Below are 23,210 nucleotides of genomic sequence, written 5' to 3'. Positions count from 1 at the left end.
GCAAAGTCTTTTAGGATTAATCACATCTTCAAACATGACCTGGTGTTTTACTTTCATACGAGCAGTCAAGTTTGATATAAGTAGATGTCATTTTTTGTAAACGTGCTGTCATGTCTTCACCAGCCCTTTCCAGAACATCACAGAGTTTGACGGCCAGGACGGCTGTGGCTCAAACAGCTGGCACATGGTGGATGTAGATCTCCCTCTGGATGAAAACTCTGACCCAAAGGTCAGCCTTCAGCACCTCAAGCCCTGGACCCAGTATGCTATTTTTGTGAAGGCCATTACCCTGCAGGTGGAGGACAAACACATCACTGGGGCAAAGAGTGATATAATCTACATTCGCACACGCCCATCGCGTAAGTCTGACCGACCATCCGTCTCTTGGGACCATTCCTGTAGACGATTATTTCTAGAGCTGTTTGTAAATGCAATGCTAATGCCATCTATGACTTTGGCTTCATTGCAGTGCCATCAATGCCCAAAGAGGCCCGTGCGTATGCCAACTCCTCAACCAAGCTTGTGGTGAAGTGGTCCCCACCAGCCTTTCCCAACGGCAATCTGACCTACTACCTGGTCCGCTGGCAGCAGCAGCCTGAGGACAGAGAGCTCTACCAACATAACTACTGCTCCAAAGGTCTGCATCACTCATTCTACAAAACAATACCATCTTTTTATTGTCTGATGTTTACGTAGAGACACTAGATTGGTCGCCTGACTCTCGGCAAGAAAGTGAATAAGTGTGCTTCCTGAAATGTCAAGCTGTTATTCAAAAACAACTCTTTGCAGGAAATGTGGCCAAGCATATTATAAGCGGCTGCTCTGGTGATGCAGAATGCCGCCTGTCCCTAAACAATCTTGGTTTCTCCTAAAACAGAGCTGAAGATCCCGATCCGTATCCCAGCCACAGGGCTCACAGACATGGAAGAGAACACCAAGCCCACCAAGTCTGACCTGGCGGGGGCAGACAAGGGCCCGTGCTGTGCTTGCCAGAAGACGCCCGAGGAGAAGGACCGTGAGAAGGATGACCGCGTCTTTTTTAAAGTTTTCGAGAACTTCCTTCACAATGCCATCTTTCTGCCAAGGTATAGTAAGCCACGGATGGAGTGGAGACATAGTATCATCCTCACAGTGATCCCTTTAAACCGTTAAACGCTCCTGCGCTGTGCCTCCTTTCATTCTGCTGAGAACTGAACTTGTTTGCCTTGATGGGTCAAAATGAGGCGGCGGCCCGGGTCTAACGGCTCCTCTGTGGAGCTGACGGGACCTGAGCCCGCGTATTGTAGATGGACTGGACGGGGGCTGAGCCGGCCCGCTGGGCTCGGCCCTTTTTGCCGGGCGGTGCAGATGAGGAGACATGCTGAGCTGGATCCAAAGCCTTCTTAGCGCGCTTGTGGCTTTCTGTTGCCGTGGCACAGGGGATGTTAGGACCTAGCAGGCAGCAATTTAGGCAACACAAACAAACCCAGGAGAGAGATGTGATTAAGGAGTCTGAAGGGCCCAGTTTGGCTGCACACTCATAGCTGCTTAGGCTTTTGTTCCCCACAATAGGGACTGACATCTGTGTTGTGTTATCATTTAACTTGCTCGTGGCTAAGGATGTTTCACTGTTTCAAAGACTCCCGCTTCGGTCTTCTCCCACACGCCTTTATTCTCATGTAGACAGTCACACACGATCTATGCATCTGCAAAACACTCCATCTCCAGCATCAATCACTGTGAAATATGGAGACCTTTGATATACTTGTTGCTACTCACTGCAAACACCCAGCAGGTATCTTATGGTTCTGTAGCTTTAAACGATGCCTCTGAGCCTCCAAACCAAAGTTCATTCATTCACACGGCGTCACGGTGCCTTTCTCGTTTCCTTTGCAATGCTGTTGTGGAATTGGATCGATATGTCTTTGGAGGAAGAATGCTAAAACATAGCTTTCTATTGTAATTGAACTCATATCTGCCCTGCCTCCTTTTCCTCCTCCTACTCCTCCTCTCTCTGGCTGTGTTGATTTGTTATACTATAGCTGTCTAGGAAACAGGCGGGTGGCAGGTCCCGGGCCTGCAGCGAAGGGCTCAGCCTGTGTATGCACAGACTCTCCACTGTAACAGAGCCAGCATTATTACAAACCACTCCAGGCAAAGGCCTCAAAAACCGGGGAGGTTTTTTCAAAAGTTCAGGGTTTAGACCCAGGGTGAGGGGAAAGAGGGCGGGTGAAAACAGAAACAGAAAGAAGAGGAAATGTTTTCCATTCTGTCCCCCTCCACTCGGCACTCCACTCTCCTCCTCCCCTTGCACGCTCTCTTTGTCCGGGATTCTTTTTCTTTTTTCTCTCTCTTTCTTTTTCTTTTTTTTTTTTTTTTTTTTTTCTGGAGCGAGACAGCTGCCAGGAAATGTACAGTGAATCCATCTGGAATTTAAATGAATGAGGGAAGAGCCCCATCAGCGCTAGAAGACAAACAAAGCAGGGAAGGCAGACTGATTTACTGGAGGAGAGGAGGATGGCTGCACAAAAAGAGGATGGCTGCCAGGCAGCGTCTGTTTAGGTCTGATCCAAAACCTGTTATCAGCTGACTGGAGCGTGTATTTACTGTAGTCACCTGCTGTTGAAACTCATGATAAGTACATACCTCTTCTTCCCTCAGATCCAGAGATCTTTCACTCTTCTCCTTGAGCCTGTAGTATACATTGCCGCAGTTAAGGCCAAGCGCTAATAATGTGCCCTACTTGCCACAGACTGAATGGGTAGTCACGGCTTTCCTCTCTGGATTCCATTGCGTAAAAGGTAGATCTTTTTTTAGCGGGCGAGGTCAGGACACTAACTGTAGTTACTCACTAGTTATAAGGTCATGCTTCAGTCAGCTGATGGGCCTTCTCACAGTGTTAGAAAGGCCCTGCTTAACCCTTCACACTTGTATTGCACATACAGACATTAGATGCCTCAAGTTTTCTTTCATCCGTCCTCTCAGTGGGGTCTGTCGTCCGGACAGCTCATCATTCACGAGCCTCGCACGTCTGTCTTCACGCTTTGCTCTTCTGTCAGTTTTTAGATATTTTCAGTGTACTTTCAGTAGTAATAGAAGCAGTTTTGGAGCTCTGGACTTCAGATTGTACCGCACCAGTTATAACTGTCAGCGAGGAATGTTGACATGTCAGTGCGACCGGGCTTTCCCACGGATCTGTCTGTTTCTGTTCGCTCCTCCTGTAGGTGTGCGTCCGTTCAGATGCTTGACTGTAGCTCTGCTCGGTTAGGTCTCTCAGTTCAGCGTTTTATTAGTTTATTACTAGACGCTTAGTCAGTCGGCTATTTTGAACATCGATTTATCATTTTTTTTTCTCCGTTGGTCGGGCAAAACAAGCAACTTTTGGGTGCCATCTGAGGCTTTAGGAAATTGTGATGTGTGTTATTCACATTTTATGGACAAAACAATGAATCTATGAATTGAGGACAAAATCAGTAGATCAGTCGCAGCCCTAATTCCCTGCTTACAGTCTGAATCATGAGCTGTTTCATATGCTGTAATAAAAACTCAGCCACCTGTTCTTTCCAACAACCACTAGACATTTATCACCTTACAATAGCTCTGTAAAGGCTCCATATACTGTGTATCACCTGTTGTCACCTGCTGTCAGTCCAGCTCTCAGTGTCAGAGGGACTCTTTCCTTTGTGCGTCCGACTCGTCCTATAGGTTCACAGGTAATAGTGAAGGCTCAGTGCCCTGTGGTGTTTGTTGTGCCTCTGCTGTCGCTGCTGCAGTCACAACTGTCGGTGCCGTCCGCTTGCCCTCAATAATGACGATGTCCAGCTCCGGGCGGCTCCGCAGCTTATCGTCTGCACTGTGAGACCACGTGTCCGTTCACCGCAGTGCCCTCAGTTTGGCTGCTGAAAATTGGTCATTATGGTGGAACAGTTTGGTTCATAATGTTGGTGTCGCAAAACTATAAGCCGTGTTTTATCTCTGTGTTACTTTTCAGCTTTTTCCCTTTTAGGCTTTTTGTGTTGATTTGGATATGCTGGACAGACAGTTTTTTTTTTTTTTTTTTTACCGTGGAAAAAAATCTCTCTATGAGTCTGTCTTTTTCTCTTTCTCTCTGTCTGTCTGTCCACCTCGCTATGATCTGTCTGACCTCATCCTTCCACACAGCTCCACTGGGAGTAGTTTGCAGCATCTGGACACATGAAGCGCACACACACACACACACACACACACACACACACACACAGCACACAGATGCAAAACACACATTCACTCCACCCGGTTCAGCGAGATGCTTCAGCTTTGTGTAAAATGCTTTCGGAGTTATAAACCTACAATTATTTGTTACAATAGGATTTCCAGGACATACGTTTGTGTCTTTTATCATCATAAAGCTCTCACTATAGTTAAATCAGCCTGTTCAATCTGTTTGTCCCTCTGTATGACAGACCTCCAGATCGGCGACGCAGAGATGTTTTCGGTGTGGCGAATAACACGCGGTTCCATGAGGGTGTTGGTAGGGGGAACACCACCCTTGGCCCCGGGGATAACAGCACAGATGGCATTCCTCCTATCAAAGAGTACCCCTTCTCAGAGGACAAGAGCACAGCAGAATATTTAGAGATCCCCAACCTGCTGCCCTTCACTGTCTACCGCATCGACCTCCATGCCTGCAATGAGGAGGTGGGACGCTGCAGCGCTGGAGCCTTCGTCTTCTCCAGGACCAAACCTGCAGGTTAGACACTGACCTGGATATGATGTGGTGCAGGTCCTCTCTTCCAGTTTTGTAGACAGTCTTGTATTAAGATTGTGTGTGTGTGTGTGTGTGTGTCTGTTTCCCAGTCAAAGCAGATGACATCCCTGGGAAGGTGGTCTATGAGAGGAGTGAGAAGGTTTACGGCTGTGTGGTGCTGCACTGGCCAGAGCCCATCATGCCAAACGGCCTCATCCTCATGTATGAGATCAAGTTCCGTCTGGGGACTGAGGTGAGATCCCTCAGACACGTTTCACTCAAAATACTTAAATATATGTGAATACTTCTCGGAATAACGATTTGTGTCTCGAATGGCTTTTCCACGAAAAAGCTCGATTAAGTAGTTAAGTTATTAGAATTCTCTCAGTGTACTGGAGGCTTCATGTTTCCACTGTGCACATAATGGACCATGATTGGCATCCAAACTAGCTAAAATGTCACAAACTGCTCGTATGTTCACATTTTACAATCTCAGATTAAGATGAACACAACGAAACGTCTTCTTCTTTTTATGACCAGAATGCACAGTTTCCATTGTAATGCCTGACCCTGACGTAACCCTGACTGGTAACTGTCTTTCAAACAGTAACCACAGAGTGTTTGTTTCCTTTCAGCCTGAGAAACACGAGTGTGTGTCGCGGCAGCACTACCGCGAGTACAGAGGAGCTCGGCTCACCAACCTGGGCTCAGGGAATTACTCTGCTCGTGTGCGCGCCACTTCACTAGCAGGGAACGGCTCCTGGACGGAGAGCGTGTTCTTTTACGTGCCTCCACCCAAACGTAATGCAACAAGTCTCACTCAATAAATGCTTTACTACTTTAAAGTATTTAAGAAATGAGACCTTGAGTCAGTGCTGATCGCTTTTATTTTTCTGTTCTGTCTGACAGGAGGCGACGACGTTACGTTCTACCTGGTCATCATCATTCCCATCATAGTCACAGTTTTCATTGCCAGCCTCACCACCATTCTCTTCTTTGTGAACAAAAAGAGGCAAGTGTCTTCATGAACACGTTTTCCACATTATCAGACAGAGTCTCTTGATAATGTTGTTCTACCTCGCTCTGCTCATGAAACTTAATGACCGGTGTAATGTTAATTAGAGTTAATAGGTGTTGTTTTCATTAACATTCCCCTGTGATAAAGAGTAGACTTCCTGTAGAGAGCTACACATGCCATCCGCAGTCAGAGCTGCCTGCTGACTAACTCCGCTGCCTTTGTGTCGACAGGAATAGCGACAGATTGGGGAATGGGGTCCTTTATGCGTCTGTCAACCCAGAGTACTTCAGTGCTGCAGAGAGTAAGAACCTTAGATATCTTCTCAGTTTTTCGGTCACATTCTGGTTTGTGTAAGTGTTGTTGACCCGCCGCCCCCCTCGTGTCTCGCCAGTGTACGTCCCAGATGAGTGGGAGGTGGCCAGGGAGAAGATCACCATGCACAGGGAGCTTGGCCAGGGCTCCTTCGGCATGGTGTACGAAGGCATCGCCAAGGGAGTGGTCAAGGACGAACCTGAGACACGAGTGGCTATCAAGACGGTGAACGAGTCGGCCAGCATGAGGGAGCGCATTGAGTTTTTGAACGAAGCCTCTGTCATGAAGGAGTTCAACTGTCACCATGTGGTAAGAGGGACGCGGCCTACCATCGGGCGCCCGAGTGAGAAAAGCCTGAAAATAAATGCAGATAAATCATCGCAATATGGCTAAAAATAAACCAACTGCAAGACGCTGCTCTCGATTATCGTTACATCCTGATTAATCTGCGTAGATGCAGAGAGAAAGGTGTCAGCGGGTCACGGGCAGCGAGTACAGTGTGATTGTCTTTGCTCAGGCAGCTCCAGCCCGAGGCAGCGTTCAGCCTCCTGGAGATTGTGTACATTCTCTCATCAGCGTGATCACAGCCTCATTAACTACGTTACACAGATGTGTTAAAGATTTTCCCTTTGGAAAGCTGGTGTTACAACCTTTTTATCGAGTGTGGCTGATGAAAAGCTAAATACTCTTAAATTCTATTTGAATAATTGAAACGAAATTGATTTTTTTTTTTACCATCTTCAAAGCAAATTAAGGAAGAACTGTTTTTCTATTATGAATATAAGATGTGAAATATGAGCAGCTGCCTACCCACTGATTTTATACTTTATACTATATACTGATCTTTGTGGTTTGTTGTTCTTGCAGTTAGTATACAAGAAATCAGTATAGATATGTGCCATCGGACATCAAACTGTGACTTTACACAGCCTCACGGAGAGGAAGTCAAAAGTTTCTCCTAACATGTAATAGTTATTTTGTGTTTTCTGATCTGTTCCTGGACCTGTTTCACCACCATCTGTTGTCAACTTGATTTTTTTCCCAGCTGTGAGCATCTTCTACATTTCCTTTGTGCATTGCATTGTGGGAGAATTATGTCCATCAACAGCACACTCAAAAGCATTTTTAGCTTGCTGACTCTTTTGAGGTTTGAGTCACTTTTTCTGTACGAACACACCACACACTCAAAACCTGACTTAGATTTAATGTGTGTTTTGGATTTGGGACTCGGCTTTTGACTCGTCCCGCTTGACCTCTGCTGTGTTCTGATTGGTGTAGGTGCGGCTGCTGGGCGTGGTCTCTCAGGGACAGCCAACCTTGGTGATTATGGAGCTGATGACCCGTGGAGATCTCAAGAGCTACCTGCGCTCTCTGCGCAAAGAAGTAAGAAGCTTTTCTTCTCTCTCACAGACACACACACACACACACACACACACACGCACACACACACACACACACACGTCATGTTTCCATCACTTTTGGGGACACTACATAGACTCGCCCTCACCTTAACCTGAGTCGTCACCCTAAAATTTAATGATTCACATTATGTTATGTCCCCACAACATCATTAATACACATCCACAGACACACCCACACACACACACACACACACACACACACACTTCAACTGTAGAACAGATTCTGTCTCTCTCTTGCAGAAGCAGGTGATTGTGTGAATTGTCATAAACACACATACTAATCTGTGAACACATACACACACCCTGTCCCCCTTCTTTCAGTCATTCTCGCACGCCCACGCACACATTTCCACACACAACGCCCACCCCTCACTTTGTAATGCCAACCTGCAGCCAGTGTCAAAGACGAGGTGAAGAGTGACTGAACAGCGTTGTTTCGGTGCTCTTCACCCTCTCACCTCATCCCGTCTCGCTCTGCCACAGAACTCCACCAGCCAGGTCCTGCCCCCACTCAAAAAGATGATCCAGATGGCGGGGGAAATCGCCGACGGCATGTCGTACCTAAATGCCAACAAATTTGTCCACAGAGATCTGGCTGCCAGGAACTGCATGGTAGCTGAGGACTTCACTGTGAAGATTGGAGGTAAGTCTAGTTAATGCGATGCCACCAGCCTCCGCTGGTTGAACCCTCTCTACCGGCCTTGAAAAACAAGTGTTTGGATTTCAGCGAGCGCCTGAGGCAGCGGTGTCTTAATGTAGATGGACAGAGGGAGGGATGGAGGGAGGAGGTGAGGGAACGGATGAGCTCTCAGGAGCTTCCTCTCCCACACAGAATGAGCGATGTTTTGCGGCTTCCCCAACCTCTGTTTTCATTTTTCTCTACAGATTTTGGCATGACCAGAGATATTTATGAGACGGATTACTATCGAAAAGGAGGGAAGGGCCTGCTGCCTGTCCGCTGGATGTCTCCAGAGTCGCTGAAAGATGGCGTGTTCACTACAATGTCTGATGTCTGGTATGAGAACACATCAGTCTGTTACACACACACACGCACAATCCTGCATTATACATGTACAAACCTTCCCTAATCCAGAGGGCTCGCAAAGTATTCCAGAAATGCCTACATATTGCGTGTCTGTCTGCGTGCGGATGCGCTAAACCAGTTCATGATGTGGAGTCGAAACTATAAAAACACACAGATCGCGACTCGGCCTACATTCTTAACAGCATTCTTTACTTAACAGTGCGAACATGCATTTCCTGCCCTCCGTGCTCTCACTGTATGTTATGACAGCCAGTACTTCCAAAACCATCAAAAATCTTCTGGTTTCCAGCTGGCCCTCTGGAAATTCCTCTCTCCCCGTGACAGAAGAGTATAGAACAAGATAAGTTTTTTTTCTTCCGGGCTCCTTTTTTTATGCCAGCTTGCGGTGAAATCTCAGCACACAGTTCTGCCGCATTTTTCTATCTGGAGCGATATTGCTGTAGAGAAATACAAGTGTTTACTAGCTCCCTTGCAAGTTTTTGTTTCCCAACTCAAAATGTCCCATGGGTCAGTCCCTAAGAGTGGGCTTAAACTGCTCCAGATGTTCCCAAATGATAGGTTCCAGTGCCAGCACAAACCCACCTCCACATTTGCGTACTACATCTTCCTCTTTGATGTTGCACAGATGAACTTTAGTGTAAGGCGAACCCGTTCTGGGCTCCACAAGTAGGTGACTTTTATTTTGTTGATCAAGAATAGCTGTCTGAATGTGGCTTTGTCTGTCAGCACAGGACTGTTTCAGCCAGTTCTGTGCAGTGGTGTAACAAGGCGGTGGAGTTTACTCTCAGAACTCGTGCCAGTGGTGAAAATATGACTAGCAAGAGTGAACAAATATTGTGGTCTTTGTTAGTCAAGTTAAGAATTTTGCTCATGAATAGTTTCATAGTAATCTAGTTTGAGGTTAGACTGAGGTGATGTTTACTATACTGAGGCTTGTCCTGCAGTAATGAAATGGCTGGTACACTGATACACAGCTGACCGTATTCATAATACGTAGGCTGTCAGGTTTAGGTTTAACACGATGTCAACAAGGCTGTCAGGTTCCTCTTACTCTATTACAATTTACTTATTAATGCCTTTTTCTGGGGGTTAGGGAATATTAATGGTTATGTTATTAAGATCATAATTCATGCATAATAACAGACAATATGCTGCTAAAATGCATGTTAATAAGCAGCTAGTTAATGGTGAACATGTGTACCTTAATATAAAGTTACAGTACATATGTTGCAGTACTTTGGGTCAGAAATCCACAACGAGCTGAACACTAGACTGACATTTTAATGACTGATTTCAATTTAACACAAGTGGAGAATACTATTAAGATAAAAAGCTGAATTAATAAATTTTTTTGGCCACTTTGGGGAAGCGGAACAAGCTGGAAACTCAACACTGACATAATATCGCTTGAAAAAGTTGAGCTGTGTGTATCTGCAAAATCAGGTGATAATGCTTTGTCACATCTCACAACACAGTCATTTGGCCCACTGATCAGTGCAGCTCCACGACACTGTTTTTTGTTCACTTTATCAAATATTTACATATATATATATCTATATTTTTGCTATTTACTCGTTAACTACAAATACAGTCTCTACTTTAACATTATCATGCGATGTAGCTGCAGCGTAGTAATGCAAAAAGTTTTATATTATAAACAGTGAATACATTCATATTGACTGTGGAATTCAAACAGGAAGCAGAGTTTTAGAGAAGAAAAAACACACTGGATGCCAGAAAGGTAGAAAAAAACACAATTCAGAAGTCAAAAACAGTGCAGAATGCCTTGAAATGTGGTCACTGTTAATGGAAGGTTTACTGTACATGATTTGTGATCAGAGGGAATGTGAAGAATTCTGCATGCGGACTTGTACTGACTTTATGAATGATGTTTTTGACCTCAGATCTTCATCAGGTACAAAATAAAAGAATTAATTGAATAATTGGAAGGTAAAATGTAATGTCCTTCATAAAATGAGTACAGAAGAGCATCAGTGTTCATGATTGTGTCCACAGTCAAAGAGCACCTGTTTTGTGTAGTAAATATGTCGTAATAGACAAAACAAAAACACTAGTTTAGACCTTGTAAGATTTATTTAGAAGTAATAAAAAACAACCTGCTGTAGTGCAAAAATGTAAATCTATTGTCTGAAATTGTTGTCTCATTTCTTACCGCAGGTCATTTGGTGTCGTGCTGTGGGAGATCGCCACCCTAGCAGAACAGCCTTATCAGGGCATGTCCAATGAACAAGTGCTGCGCTTTGTCATGGAGGGAGGACTCTTGGACAAACCCGACAACTGCCCTGACATGCTGTGAGTCTCCCTCTTATCCGTGATCAATGACGGTGCAATATCACCCGTTTCAGACCTTCCAGGTTTATGTTACAACACCCTTGAAGGATGTATTGTTTTACCCTCCACGGTCACCGCCTCGCACGCCTGCTGTCCCGTTGACAGTTTGCCCGGCGTCTATTTTAAGTTGTGGTTCTAAGTGTGTAGGATATCATGTGATGTGTAAGCTAAGGTACGGCCAAGATGAGGCCTGGCATTAACGTCACAGGTTAAAAGTGGCCCGTTGACGACATGGCCCCGGCGGTCAGCTGGCAGCGAGAAGCCTCCTCACCCGTCAGCATCGGCCCATAGAAGGGATGCCACGGCCCGTGTGTGAAAGATGCTCCTCATTCCTGCCGCCGCGAACGGGCGCGAGGAGGGCGATGGTGTCTGTCCGTCAGCAAAGGGAGAGATGATATTGCTTAATTCATTTATAATTCATTAGTGAATCACCCCGGCTGCGAGAGAAAACACAGGACGGCCTGCATGTATGCGTTCCTCCTTTCCCTCCGTGACCTCAATAAGAAAGCATTCTGCTCTGTCCCCTCCCACTCTCCATGGCTGACCTCACCTTAGAAAGAGAGTGCGGGTAGAAAAAAAAAAAAGAGGGCCGAGTGTTGTGCAGACACAGACCTCTGGTTTCTATGGCAGCCTGACTGTTTTGTCCTGATTACAGGAGTGTGTGGATTGTGTTACAGAGGTGGTGGTGGTGGGGGTAGCCTCCTGGTCTGTGAGCAACACATGGGGAAGTCAGGCCGCTGGTCGCCTCTGCTGTTGTGACTTAATGGAGTTTTCCAGAAGACTGCTGAAGTGTAGTGAAGCCAGACATCCATACAAAGGCTGAATAGGCAGATACAAGAGGAGGAAGAGGAAGGATAAAAGACAGAGGGATGAGTCATATTTGGAGAGCTTTGAACGCCTTGTACTGTCTTTCTCATGGGCAGGTAGCTGTGGGTCACTGATTGGATTTCCCATGTTTCTGTCTCCAGTTTCTTATAGACAAAAGTGCCTTCTCTCTCCCTCTGTCTCTCGCAGGGGTTGGGCGAAAATGAAACGCAGACTCTGATATTAAACATCACGATTTATTGCCGAGCGTGCGGTATCACTTGCAGTGCTATTATACATCAAGGTTTCATCACGCCGAGGATGTTGCATGTGGGAAGTTTTGTAGTTGTGTTGCAAGAGATTCCTGTTCAGGTTTATTCAACGTTTAGCATAGATGTTTGGAGGCTGCTCTGCACTCACACTTGGCCCGAAAGCGCGTCTGTTTTCTATTTTATCTGAGTGTCTCAAGCTTTGTGTCCATCGCTTAGTCTGGAGAAATTTTGGCTGCATCTCGACAAGTGCGTGTTTTTTTTTTTTTTTTTTGTTTAGTGAAAGCTTGACTGCCTCCAAATTTCATTTCGAAAGCATCATTTTTAACACCATCACACCAGCTTGTAACACTCAGTTTGTATTTTGGTTTACTGATGTGACACAGAAGGTCAGACTAACCTAGGCCAAGCTTATTGACACATACAAGGGGTCTGACATTAGCTGTCTGCACTTAGTGAGATGATACAGATACGAGTGCACGGCTAAACAAAGATAACAAGCTAAACAGAACAGAAGTATCAGAGCGAGGCTTTATCATCCAAAGGTAAAGCTCGTTCAGTTAAGCTTTATTTAGACAGCATATTTGGTTTGTTAAAATGGAATTAAATGTACCAAATGTGCACGAACAGGTAATCAACTGAGTAAACAAAAAAAGGAAAAAAAAATAATAATAATAATTGGTGGCAACACACAAACAAGAAGTGAACCAGAAGTTGTTGTTTGACCTTGAGGAGCTCTTTTCATGCCAGCTGAAGAGCGAGGCATGTTGCTAACGTCAGCGATGACAGCTCAAATATAAGTCAATTTAGCTTAATGGCAGTAGCATGTGTCCGCGTGCGCCGTGATTGGCAGGACGCTGACACGAAGTCGGGATTTACTGCAGTGTTTGTTTTCTAAATTTGCATCAACAAGCCTCGTGCGCAACAACAGATGGTGGTGGGGCAAGATTTTTCAGCAGACAGGTTACCCCGGAGCGGGCCGGCCCGGCTCCAACCATCACGCCCTCTTTTCATGGGAGGTCCTCGCTGCCTGGGTTTGGACATCTGAATGTCAACTTTAAGACACTCGCTCTGCTGCTGAAAAACAAGCCAGAGCCGCCGCCCCCCCGCTGCTCCAGAGCATGAAACGAGCCGCGTGCTTAGGAAAGCTCTACCCATAATTCCTCTGTGCAGAGAGGAGCTGGCACCCAGCTGCAGAGGCTGGTGTAGACTGCAAAGAGACCACTGGGAGAGAACGAAAACAAGAGAGAGGGAACAGCAAGTATGGAGGAGAGATGACTGAGGTGTTTATGTCAGCGGGCCTTCGAGAGTATTCTTAGCTTGTTTGTGTATAATTGAAGTTGTGGTGTGTGGTGCAGCACCACACAAAACTGTAATAATTCTCCCTTTTATGATGTTGTTTTGACATTCCCAAAGCTCGGCTGCTGGCCTGGCACAGTAACCTTACGTACAGTATGATTTACTGTGCTGCTGACTACATGCGACATTACTGATCTTGCTGTAATGTAACAATAAATAAAACATCGAATTCTAAAATGTCTAAAAAAAAAAAAAAGGCAGCTAAAAAAAAGTTTTTGAATTGACTTGATGAACGTGATTAAAAACCTCGTTGTAGCTTCTGTTTCAGTGAGCTGTAGTTAATGAAGCGTTTCACTGAACAGTTTAATCATCTGTCAACAACAAACCTGTATGATTTCACTCATCCTCTTTACAAGCTCAATTCTAAAGACGTCGGGATGCTGTGTGAAACATAGATCAACCAGAATCTGATGATTTGCTCGTCCTTTTTAATATATACTCAATGGAAAATAGTAAAAAGACAATATATTTAGTGTTTGACCTCATCACCTTCATTGACTTTATGCTTATTCTGATGCCAGCAACATGTTCCAAACAAGTTGGGGCGGGAGCAACTAAAGGCAGGGTTGTGGAATGCTCCAAAAACACCTGTTTGGAACATTCCACAGGTAAACAGGTTCATTGGTAACAGGTGATAGTTTCATGATTGGGTATGAAAGGGGCATCCTGGAAAGGCTCAGTCGTCCACAAGCGAAGATGGAGAGAGGTTCACCACTTTGTAAAACAGTTTTTGGTAAACACGTTTTGTTTGCAAATGACTGCATTCTGGTTTTATTTGCATGTTACACAGATTGTTTTTTATTGTATTATTACAAGGCCCAGAAGGGATTTAAAAAAAAAAAGCCCACTGACATTAGAACTCAGTTCACTACATTGATCTTGGGAAAAAAAAGGTATGTGCTAGATAACTGCTGGTACCTACAGCAAAAGTTTGACAGGACAGATGCTTTGATTCGTTCTCCTGTTGTCATAAACTTCAGTGTATCCTGCCACCTGCTGGTGAGAAACAAGAAGTCTTCTCCACTTCTTATTCATGTCTGATTTAACAGAGCTCACATGCTCTTGGGCACATTGAAGGAGTTGCTGGCTGCTTTAATTGTTCCTCCTGTCTGCTCTGGCTGTGAAGTGATCTCCTCTTACCACAGTTACACACTGAGCTCGGGACAAAATCCACAGTTCTGGTTTGGTTCAGACAAAGCTTATTTATTTTGAGCACAAGATTCAAAAATTCATAGTACAAACTTTTTGCGAGCGCTGTGTTTGACTTTGTGCCAGAATGAAGAATCTACTGTACGTTACTAACCTCTTTATGATTGACGTCACTTCCAGGTTTGAGCTGATGAGGATGTGCTGGCAGTATAACCCCAAGATGCGTCCGTCCTTCCTGGAGATCATCAGCAGCATCAAAGACGAACTGGATCCTCCCTTCAGGGAAATGAGCTTCTTCTACAGCGAGGAGAACAAGCCGCCGGACACTGAGGAGCTGGACATGGAGGTAGAAAACATGGAGAACATTCCACTGGACCCTGCATCCACCAGGCAGCCTTCTGCTGCCGCCGCCGCCCCCTTGTCGGGCTGTACGGGAGGCACGCCGCCTCCTTCTACCCAGCAGTTATCCCCCATGCAAGGCCCAAGTACTCCATTACTGGGACCTGTGTCTCCCTCCTCCCCGGGCCCGGTTGCCTCAGCCTTGGCGTCTCCAGGCCAGGCCTTGGACAAGCACTCAGGACATGTTTCGGCCAACGGGCCTGTGGTGGTGTTGCGGCCCAACTTTGACGAGATGCAACCGTATGCACACATGAACGGGGGCAGAAAGAACGAACGGGCGTTACCACTGCCCCAGTCGTCGGCCTGCTGATATCAGACCAGCCCCTCCTCCTCCTCCTCCTCCTCCTCCTCTTACACAGGGTAACACAAACCTCTCCTCCATCTCTTAAGGAGGGATGGATGAGGTAAGAAATGACTTTCTTCTACTGTGTGCCAGTAGATGGCCTCTCCACTCCTTTAAGGTCAAACATGAACTCTAAAAACTGAGAAATAGCACAGAAACCTGCTAAAGCATTTGGAGTTTGGTGGCGCAGACTCGACACTGGGGAACTCCTTCCTGTGCAGCCTGTACTTCGGTCTTTGTTGCATCGGTCCTTCGAGGAGGACAGTGATACAGGCGTGTATCCTGACTTACAGATGTAGACATGAACTTAAAGAAAATCTTTTTTTTTTTTTTTTAGCATATCTGCCAGCAAATCCAACAGAAGAGCACTTTTTCCTGATGATTTCAGAGAGGATGTTGTGGATATCTGAGTGTGTATTTATACAAACACGTGATTCTCTCTATAATATGGTATAGCTCCATTTCTAAATGACTTTCCATCAAAATGACTTTGCTTGCATGAGCAGGCTGGCTCATGTCACGTGAGGATGCCTCAATTAGAAAGCGTGGACTAAGATCATTGTTTCATTTTCCTGTCCGTATGTCTGTGGGTGTAGATCCCGTCAGAGGCGGGTCAAAATGGAAGAGGAGGGCCTATTGTGTATCTGCCAAACTATTGCCAAATCAAGCTTTTTCTTCAGTTTCATACAGGTCTCCCTTCTTGTTTGAGGCTGTGATTCAGAGTTGAGTCTGTTCAGAAAGTCACACTGAAATTGTTTGGTGGTTTTTAGACTTCATGCTTATCTTTAGTACCAACAGCTCCTGGAGCAGCTGTGTGTGTGTGTGTGTGTGAGAGGTTATAAGAGGACAGAATTCAGTGTTTCTGTTGAGACGGGCTGCATCCACACCTGCAGCCAAGGTTTTCTCAGAATATGCAGCGTCTGCATTGGGGGTGGAATAAATCTAGAAGGTCTGGTACTTGGAGGAGAGACACAACACTAAATTTCTATGAAGTGATTCGCATACAGAGGCCAGTATAAGAGCAGGGCCAAGTTAGCTTCATTCGGGCAATAAATCAAATGTACAGTTTCTTTCAAATCAGCAGACACTGTAACAGTATGATATTTGTACGAACAACCGGGTTCTTAAACTATAACTGACAGTCACTAAACATTCTGTAAACACCAGCCTGTAGATGCAATTCAGTGATGACAACATGATAACTTAAAATCTATATTTGTGCCATAAGGCTTAAGTTTTCTGGGAATTGTGATCAACTGTGTGCAACCCTGATTCCACAAAGAGTTGGGACACTTAAAAGTGTTTGTTCATTCATTCATTCAACCTTAATTTTACCTCGAAAGACAAAATGACAGCAGCCAAACAGCTATCAAGCACAGAATGAAAACATGGGAATAAAACAGAAGACATAAATAAAAGAGCTAAATACAATATTTAAACAACGAGTTAAAAGCATTTACAGTCAATTAAAACTAGGTCTGAAATGAGGCCTTTGAACAGTCCAAGTTTAAGGCCTTTAGCAGGTTGTTCCATGTATAAGGAGCACTGTAAGAAAATCTGCGGTTTCATTGGCTGGAGCTCCTCACACATGAGGATTCACTGCTTTTTTTATGTCTCCTGTGACATTAAACTGGACATGTTTGGAGTTTGAAGACATCCCCTTGGGCATTCTTCAGGATGTTCTGTCATATAACCAACAATATATCAGCTGATTGAGAAAAAAGAACAAGCAGATTGATTCATAACGACAATGATCGTTCGTCTCGTCCCTGTATTTGAGAAGCCAGCAGTTTGCTTCTTATGATGGGCTCACCAAAACTTTCTGTAGCACCACCAAAGTCCATTCAGCTCAAACTTTGCGTGACTGGAATCAGCCGACTCTGAATCACAGCCTCAGTCTTTGTTTTCATTAAAAAAAACAAAAACAAAATCCAAGTATTATAAGTCTCACACTGCAAATCACTGAACTTCACAATCGAGGGATACGTCTCCGCCTCCTCGTTCATCCATTCAAACCTTATCTGACTTTTTTTTTTTTAAAGTGTGCGTTTCACGTGGGAGGTGAGCATCGTTCGCTGATACTGCTGTTGGAGTGAAATGGCACCAAATACACAACAAACAAGCCGAGTCGGAGACAGCGAAGGAGAAGGCGTCGGGTCAGGTTTCAGCAGCCTGGAGACAGTTTTTAAATCACGGCAGGTCTCTTTTGGAATAGTCATCAGTTTCTCGACATTTCAAACACACATAAAGGTCTTACAGTTGTATTTTAGACTGCAGGATCGTTTTTATACACATCATTGGTTTTGTCACTTTTTAAAAAAAAAAAACAAAAAAACCTTTTTACGGTTCGAAAATGTTTGCCTCTTATGTCTGTACAGAACAAAAGCTGCTATTTTATTCTTTTTCTCTTTTGGATGTTATATATAAAGAAATCCTTCAGGTTTGGTATTTTATGGTCTCCACTACAGTCCGTTTCTTATATCTTCAAACTCTGTTTAAAAAAAGAAAAAAAGAAAAAGGAAAAAAAAAAAAAAAAGATTTTAGATATAGAACCATTTTTTTTTTTCTGTTATCCCAAAAGGTTTTCTGTAACACTATATTTTGCTCATTGCCTTTTATTTTTATGAAATCTTTCCTCCTGTATTTGTTTTGTGGATGTCTATATTATTATTATTAATATTATTAGTATTATTATTATTATTATTTGGAATGGACACCTTAGCTCGATGTGTGAGTGTGTACTTTCTGCACCCTTTTTGTACTTGTTGTCTAGCACTGCGCCTAGCGTTGCCCTCTAGGTGCGACTCAATCTCAGGTCAAAGTAAAGGCTTTGCTTTCTCCACACATTCTCATGATCGTCCTCTACTTGTCTCCCCCTCCCTTTATCATGCTTTGTTGAGTCCGGTAGTGCCCTCTCTCCTTCCCGCTGGCCCCTGACTGACCTCTACAGCATACTGTACCTGCCCCCCCCCCCCGCCCCCCCGTGCCTCCTTTTGAAGTCAGGATCAGTTCCAGCATATGAGATATTGACTTTATACCAGATCTGGTATTTTAACCCATCCATTTCCTGCCTCTTCTTGACTCAATAGGGCTAATTGGGTTGTCTTGTTTGCCTTAATTATGCCAACCATTCAAAATCCAATGTTTTTTCCCCACATTTTATTTCATTTTATTTTTTATTTTTTTGTAACTTAAACACTCTCAAGCGCAATACAACGCCACTTCTGCTCACGCCGCTTCTTCAAAGTCAGTCCAGGTCTTATTGTTTGTCGTCATAATCACTGCTTATGAAAACCAAATAAAGGATGGGTTAAAGTCCAGGGAAGGGAACACGTTTCAATGTTATGAATGGAAAAAGGTCTTAAAACGGAGACTGAAGCGGTGAAAGTGTTTTGAAGGATTTCTCCTCATCTTTTGGAAATGTTGCCTGGTGATTATTATTATTATTATTATTTCTTTTTTTCCCGTTCTTTGAAGTTTTTTTTTTTTTTCTGTAGGAGTGTTATTTATTTATTTTTTTTAATTTTCCTTTTGTGATATCAGTTTAAATCACTGTATAAATGCCCCATGATTCAGTATAAAGTTGGATTTTTTTGTATGTATTTTCTTTGGTGTCATGCCTGGGGGACTTAAAAACTTTTTTTTTTTTCCCTTCAAGTATATATCTACCTCACTCTTTTTAAAATATATGTATGCGTATGGAAAACAAGGACATCTCACTCTTTCTCATCAGTTTGTATAGGAACCTCATCATCTGGATAAAACACCACAGGGATCTAGAGAAACCTCACAAAGCGGAAGAGGACAGGAGATGGAATTTCTGTGTGGAGGTTTAAGTGTTGTAAGTTCAGCCCGCTGATATCTGGCCCAGTGGTTTCATTCTCTGCAGAATCGCTTTAAAAAGGTTGGTTATTTATGAGTGAATTACGTAAAGTATGCTTTAATTTGACCTGCTCGATTACAGCGTTTCAAGGTTTACGGCAGGTGCAGGAGAGGATGCGATAAGACAAGAGGCCGCGGCACAACGTCGACATCAGACATTCCATCTCCGCTTGACTCCCGACGAATAGTCACAACCTCAAACCCTCAAAAGACAGAAGCCTTCATTCTCCTCATCTAAAATGCATTTATTTAGAAGTCTAAGCAGTTATCATGGGGAACATTTCTAAAAAAGGGAAAATGTTTTATTGACCTCCAAGAACTTCTCACATCTCTCAGCTTATTCAGAACATCCAGACATTGTTTGAACTCTCAAAAAACCACATTCGGTTGTAAGGATCAGCTGGACATTTCTTCACCTTCGACACATTTAGAGAGATTGCATCAAGTCCACCTCCTACGTGTTCCTACCTTCAGTCCTGAGTGGACGGTTTCAGTCGTTCTTTTAAGTCCATGTTGGATTGGATTTGTTTTCCATGTCAACTCTTTGTGTTTATGTGAGCGCCATCAGCTCCCCTGTCCAAGTCTTTAGCTCTAGCGATAGCCAGTGTCCACTGTCATCACGGTGAATCTCTTAGTGAGCGCTTTGCGGTCATTTGTTCGTAAACCCGACACGCCTTCTCTGGCCTGTTGCACTGCTACTTAACACAAATGCTGCTGGTTCAAACGGCCGCCTCAGTGGATCTCATGTTATCATAAATGTTGAGTGTGAAGGTGGCAAAGGGGCTTTTATTTACATCCCAAAGCTTCTCATAAAACCTCTGGCAGAGTGCCGTCTCACTGCAAGGGCTCCTGGGCTGGAGGCGTAAGCTAATTTGGAAAAAATCCTGCAGAAATTTTAACCCAAAAGCAATAAAAAAAAAAGAAAGAAAGAAAGAAAGAAAATGGGATCATGAATAGGCCACTGGGTCGCTTCTAATGTGAAATCTGGGTGCTCGATCGAGGTTCTTCTTCAGCATTTTATCTGTGCATGATTGAAGAGAATACCAATCAGAGAGTGAACGCTCTTTTGGTTGATTGCTGCTGAATATCACATTGGTACAGAGATCACCACTGACAAGCAAGCAGCTTGTGTAGTTACTCAACATATCTGTGCATTTATTATTTGTTTTCCGTCTGGATGTATGTAATGATGAAACGCAGACATTAATGATATATTTTCAGTTCTGGGAGTAGTAGACAATACATTGACCTGTTGTGGTGAATTACTGTTGAATTACTAGTTACCATTAGATCACAAACCTGTCATAACTGCAGCATTTAAACAAACACGTGGACGTATTTAGGACAGGGATGTTGCGTAGATTACGGGTAGTCATGGTAAAGAGTAAACATGATTAGAAACAGATGATAGGCGTAAGTTTACAGCTTCACACTAGTTGCTTTTTTTTTTGCAGATTTTCAGCATAAATATACAGTAACTAAAAAAAAAAACGCAACTTAGTCATCTTTATCATTTCAGATCTACAGAATGTTCTTCATGCAAACCTCAGGTTTATGGAGGATGCGTCAGTGCATTCAAACTGCAATAATAAGTTTGAGGTTTATCATTGTCATGCCTCGGTTTTTATGATTTGCATTCCTATACCTTCTGAGGGGGCCTTGGTCTACTGCTATGATTTTATGATAATACTTTCACAAAACAATCTCTGTGTTCATTACCTGATTGGGGAAAGAAATAATCCAAAAAGAAAAAAAAAAAAAAAAAAACTTCACTAGACTGTCTTTTTTTCAAGCTCTGTATCTGAGGCCTCAAAGTTTTTCACACCTATAGCTGAGATGGTGTATTTTTGACATGCCGTCTCCAAATGTGTATCTGAGAATTTCTTGTATTTTTCTTTTTTTTCTGAAATTTTGAATAAATAAATGAATGAGAACTATGACTGTTCTATTTAATTCCCTCTGAGGCCACCGTTTCTCATCCAGGTCGGTCAGTGATGTTTGTGTGGTGCTATTAGAGGGTCTACCTCACTGTGACTGGCTGTCTGAAGGGTCCTCCAGCTGGTCGAGCATGGTCCGAATGAGGGTCTGCAGCAGAGGTACCAGTCTGTCAGCTGAGCTCAGGCTGCCAGATGAGGGTACGTGTATGAGGGCTGCTCTCCTCCCACCGTGACACAGTGAGCAGTAATAAGCAAAATCACACAGGTACCTGAGGAGGAGGAGGAGGAGGAAGCGTTATTTCATGTTCTTGAGTGTCTGTCTGCACAGCTCAGGAACAGACGTCTACCTGCCAGCATCTCTTGAATAAATGACATCCACCCCTGCTTGTCTGAACTCTTTGGAGACAGCCCTCATGTTAATGACCGAGTCCAGTTTCTCTGGTCCTCCTTCCAGACAGCAGTGACTCTCAGGACAGAAGCCGCACACATCTCTGTCTCTGTATCCGCTGTTCTTCCCCGTTTGCTCCAGAATGACGACGCTGGAGCCTCTGGCCAGGCCCAGGTGCACAGCAAACTGAGACACACACACAAATACAGACGGCAGAGTGAGATATTCACCTTCTCATATCACAACCACACTGCATTTATGCATTTCAACAACACTGCACCTCCATCAGGGCTGCAGCAACCACTGAGGACACTGAGCTCAAGGTGGTGTTTTTTTGGACAAAATATGTTTAAATTAGATTCGTTTTAGGTCGATAAATCAATTGATGACTTTCACTTTATTTTCGGCATCTGCTCCTAATTTCCTTCAGCATTTCTTTAAAAACAAAAACAAAAAACAAACAACCAAAAAAAAAAAAAAAAAAAAAAAAAAAAAATTACCTTTGGGTGAAGAGTTTGCCAAATGTCAGCAATGATTTTCTGAGTCTGAACATAACTCACTGGTACCTCCTTGATGTAAACATCAATCTGCTCTCCCAAGCCAAACACCTTCAGCCCCTTAAAATAATGAAATATTACACATTTTAAGTCTTTACGCTTCACAGAGGACATTTAATCCTGACATATATATATATATTATTTTATTTCAAGCATTACCTGGGCTGCTGTCCAGCTGGGGTTCACTAAGAACTGCCGGAAAGGTCCAAAACCTGAAAAACGGAATAAAAAAACTTCAAATTAATGCCGGTGCGAAAATGTTGCGGTATTCATGAGTAAACACGTGCTGATTTACCTGTAACAACCACAGTTTCGCGGCCCTCCATGTTCACTCAGTGAGGGAGGACAGTTTGTTTCGCACTTCATGTCAGGACACTGAAAAACAAAGCGGTTTATTTTAGCTCCCGCAGTTCCGCTTTTTGTCCGCTCGGGGGCGCTGCTCCCCGGCAAATAAAGGACGAGAGGCGAGTGTGGAAGTGATGCATTCAGATGCCTCTGGTAAATTTTGGAAATTTTACGTTCCTCAGGTCTATTACAAGTTACACATTTAATTAGCTTGATAACAAAACTAAACTGTTCTTTCATTTTCATTGCACTTAAAAAAAATACTATTATTTACTACATACTTTCTAATACATTACATTCACAATTTATATTTCCTGTGCTTTGCTCTGGCTCTGTACCTTTAAACATACTGTATATACACAAGTATATTATAGGTAAATGTAGTGGAGTACAAAATAGACGTTATCTAGTACAATACTTGAGAAAATGTGCTGTTACAGGCCAAATGTGCTGATGTAATAACAATTGGGAGGGGTAGTCTAAATGTACATTAGGCATTAGAGGAGGGGGGGCGGGTGAAAGGCAATACAAAACATGAATATATAAAACGTAAGTATAGATATAAACATATTTATAAGAAATTTCAGAAGTTGGAACTACACAAGACAATCGTTCAGACCTGTTATGTTTTATTGTTATACGTATATTCAATTGTTTTTCCTACATATTATATATTATTTTACTGCAAGACACATTTTCAGCATGTAGCTTTTGTGTGCAGTATTCCACAGTGTCCCAGTCACATTTACCACGTCTTTGATTATTATTGAGATCACAGCGTTAATATATCAGACAGACTTTAAATGCAGCATAACATCTGTCAGGGACGCGAACGCGTTTGGGACGATCCTGTGAGGCCGGTCCCGCCCTCCTCCTCCTCCTCCTCCTCCTCCTGCACTTGTCAAAGGCCACCGGTGGCAAATTA

The 23,210-nt window shown here is 43.7% G+C and overlaps 2 protein-coding genes across 4 annotated transcripts in view; one reads left to right on the top strand and one right to left on the bottom strand.

Moving 5' to 3' along the window:
- Positions 1–20,992, top strand: part of igf1ra (insulin-like growth factor 1a receptor) — a 79,133-nt gene extending 58,141 nt beyond the window's left edge. The window contains exons 8-21 of one of the 2 annotated variants that reach the window (XM_076732966.1): positions 124–359; positions 470–637; positions 878–1,085; positions 4,422–4,708; positions 4,816–4,958; positions 5,341–5,506; positions 5,615–5,717; positions 5,954–6,024; positions 6,115–6,344; positions 7,314–7,418; positions 7,940–8,099; positions 8,342–8,471; positions 10,680–10,814; positions 14,615–20,992. In XM_076732966.1, coding sequence (XP_076589081.1) covers positions 124–359; positions 470–637; positions 878–1,085; positions 4,422–4,708; positions 4,816–4,958; positions 5,341–5,506; positions 5,615–5,717; positions 5,954–6,024; positions 6,115–6,344; positions 7,314–7,418; positions 7,940–8,099; positions 8,342–8,471; positions 10,680–10,814; positions 14,615–15,143 — 2,671 coding nt within the window. In that variant the 3' untranslated portion in view covers positions 15,144–20,992. Of the gene's footprint in view, positions 1–123; positions 360–469; positions 638–877; positions 1,086–4,421; positions 4,709–4,815; positions 4,959–5,340; positions 5,507–5,614; positions 5,724–5,953; positions 6,025–6,114; positions 6,345–7,313; positions 7,419–7,939; positions 8,100–8,341; positions 8,472–10,679; positions 10,815–14,614 lie in introns of both variants that reach the window. The other variant, XM_076732967.1, reaches the window with a different exon arrangement.
- On the bottom strand, positions 19,817–23,193 carry pgpep1l (pyroglutamyl-peptidase I like). 2 transcript variants are annotated; one of them, XM_076732971.1, is made up of 6 exons: positions 22,236–23,193; positions 22,100–22,152; positions 21,884–22,000; positions 21,343–21,569; positions 21,083–21,264; positions 19,817–19,942 (listed from the first exon to the last, which is right to left on the bottom strand). In XM_076732971.1, the coding sequence occupies exons 1-5, from the start codon at positions 22,264–22,266 to the stop codon at positions 21,084–21,086; spliced, it is 609 nt and encodes a 202-aa protein (XP_076589086.1). In that variant the 5' UTR covers positions 22,267–23,193; the 3' UTR covers positions 19,817–19,942; position 21,083. The 2 variants fall into 2 exon arrangements, with proteins under 2 accessions (XP_076589086.1, XP_076589087.1); XM_076732972.1 differs by having other exon boundaries at positions 21,950–22,000.
- Between the last annotated feature and the right edge of the window lie 17 nt (positions 23,194–23,210).

This window comes from Chaetodon auriga, chromosome 6 (genome assembly GCF_051107435.1).
Source record: "Chaetodon auriga isolate fChaAug3 chromosome 6, fChaAug3.hap1, whole genome shotgun sequence".
NCBI lineage: Eukaryota > Metazoa > Chordata > Actinopteri > Chaetodontiformes > Chaetodontidae > Chaetodon > Chaetodon auriga.
Note: the sequence above shows the minus strand (reverse complement) of the source record. Positions and strands in the feature narration are given on the sequence as shown.

Excerpts from the sequence above, each read along its gene's own strand:
- pgpep1l (XM_076732971.1), bottom strand. The coding sequence starts at position 22,266 with ATGGAGGGCCGCGAAACTGTGGTTGTTACAG. Across the intron at positions 21,570-21,883 it reads GGCAAACTCTTCACCCAAAG|TTTGCTGTGCACCTGGGCCT; the intron begins GTAATTTTTTTT and ends TGTGTGTCTCAG. Across the intron at positions 21,265-21,342 it reads TATTCAAGAGATGCTGGCAG|GTACCTGTGTGATTTTGCTT; the intron begins GTAGACGTCTGT and ends CCTCCTCCTCAG.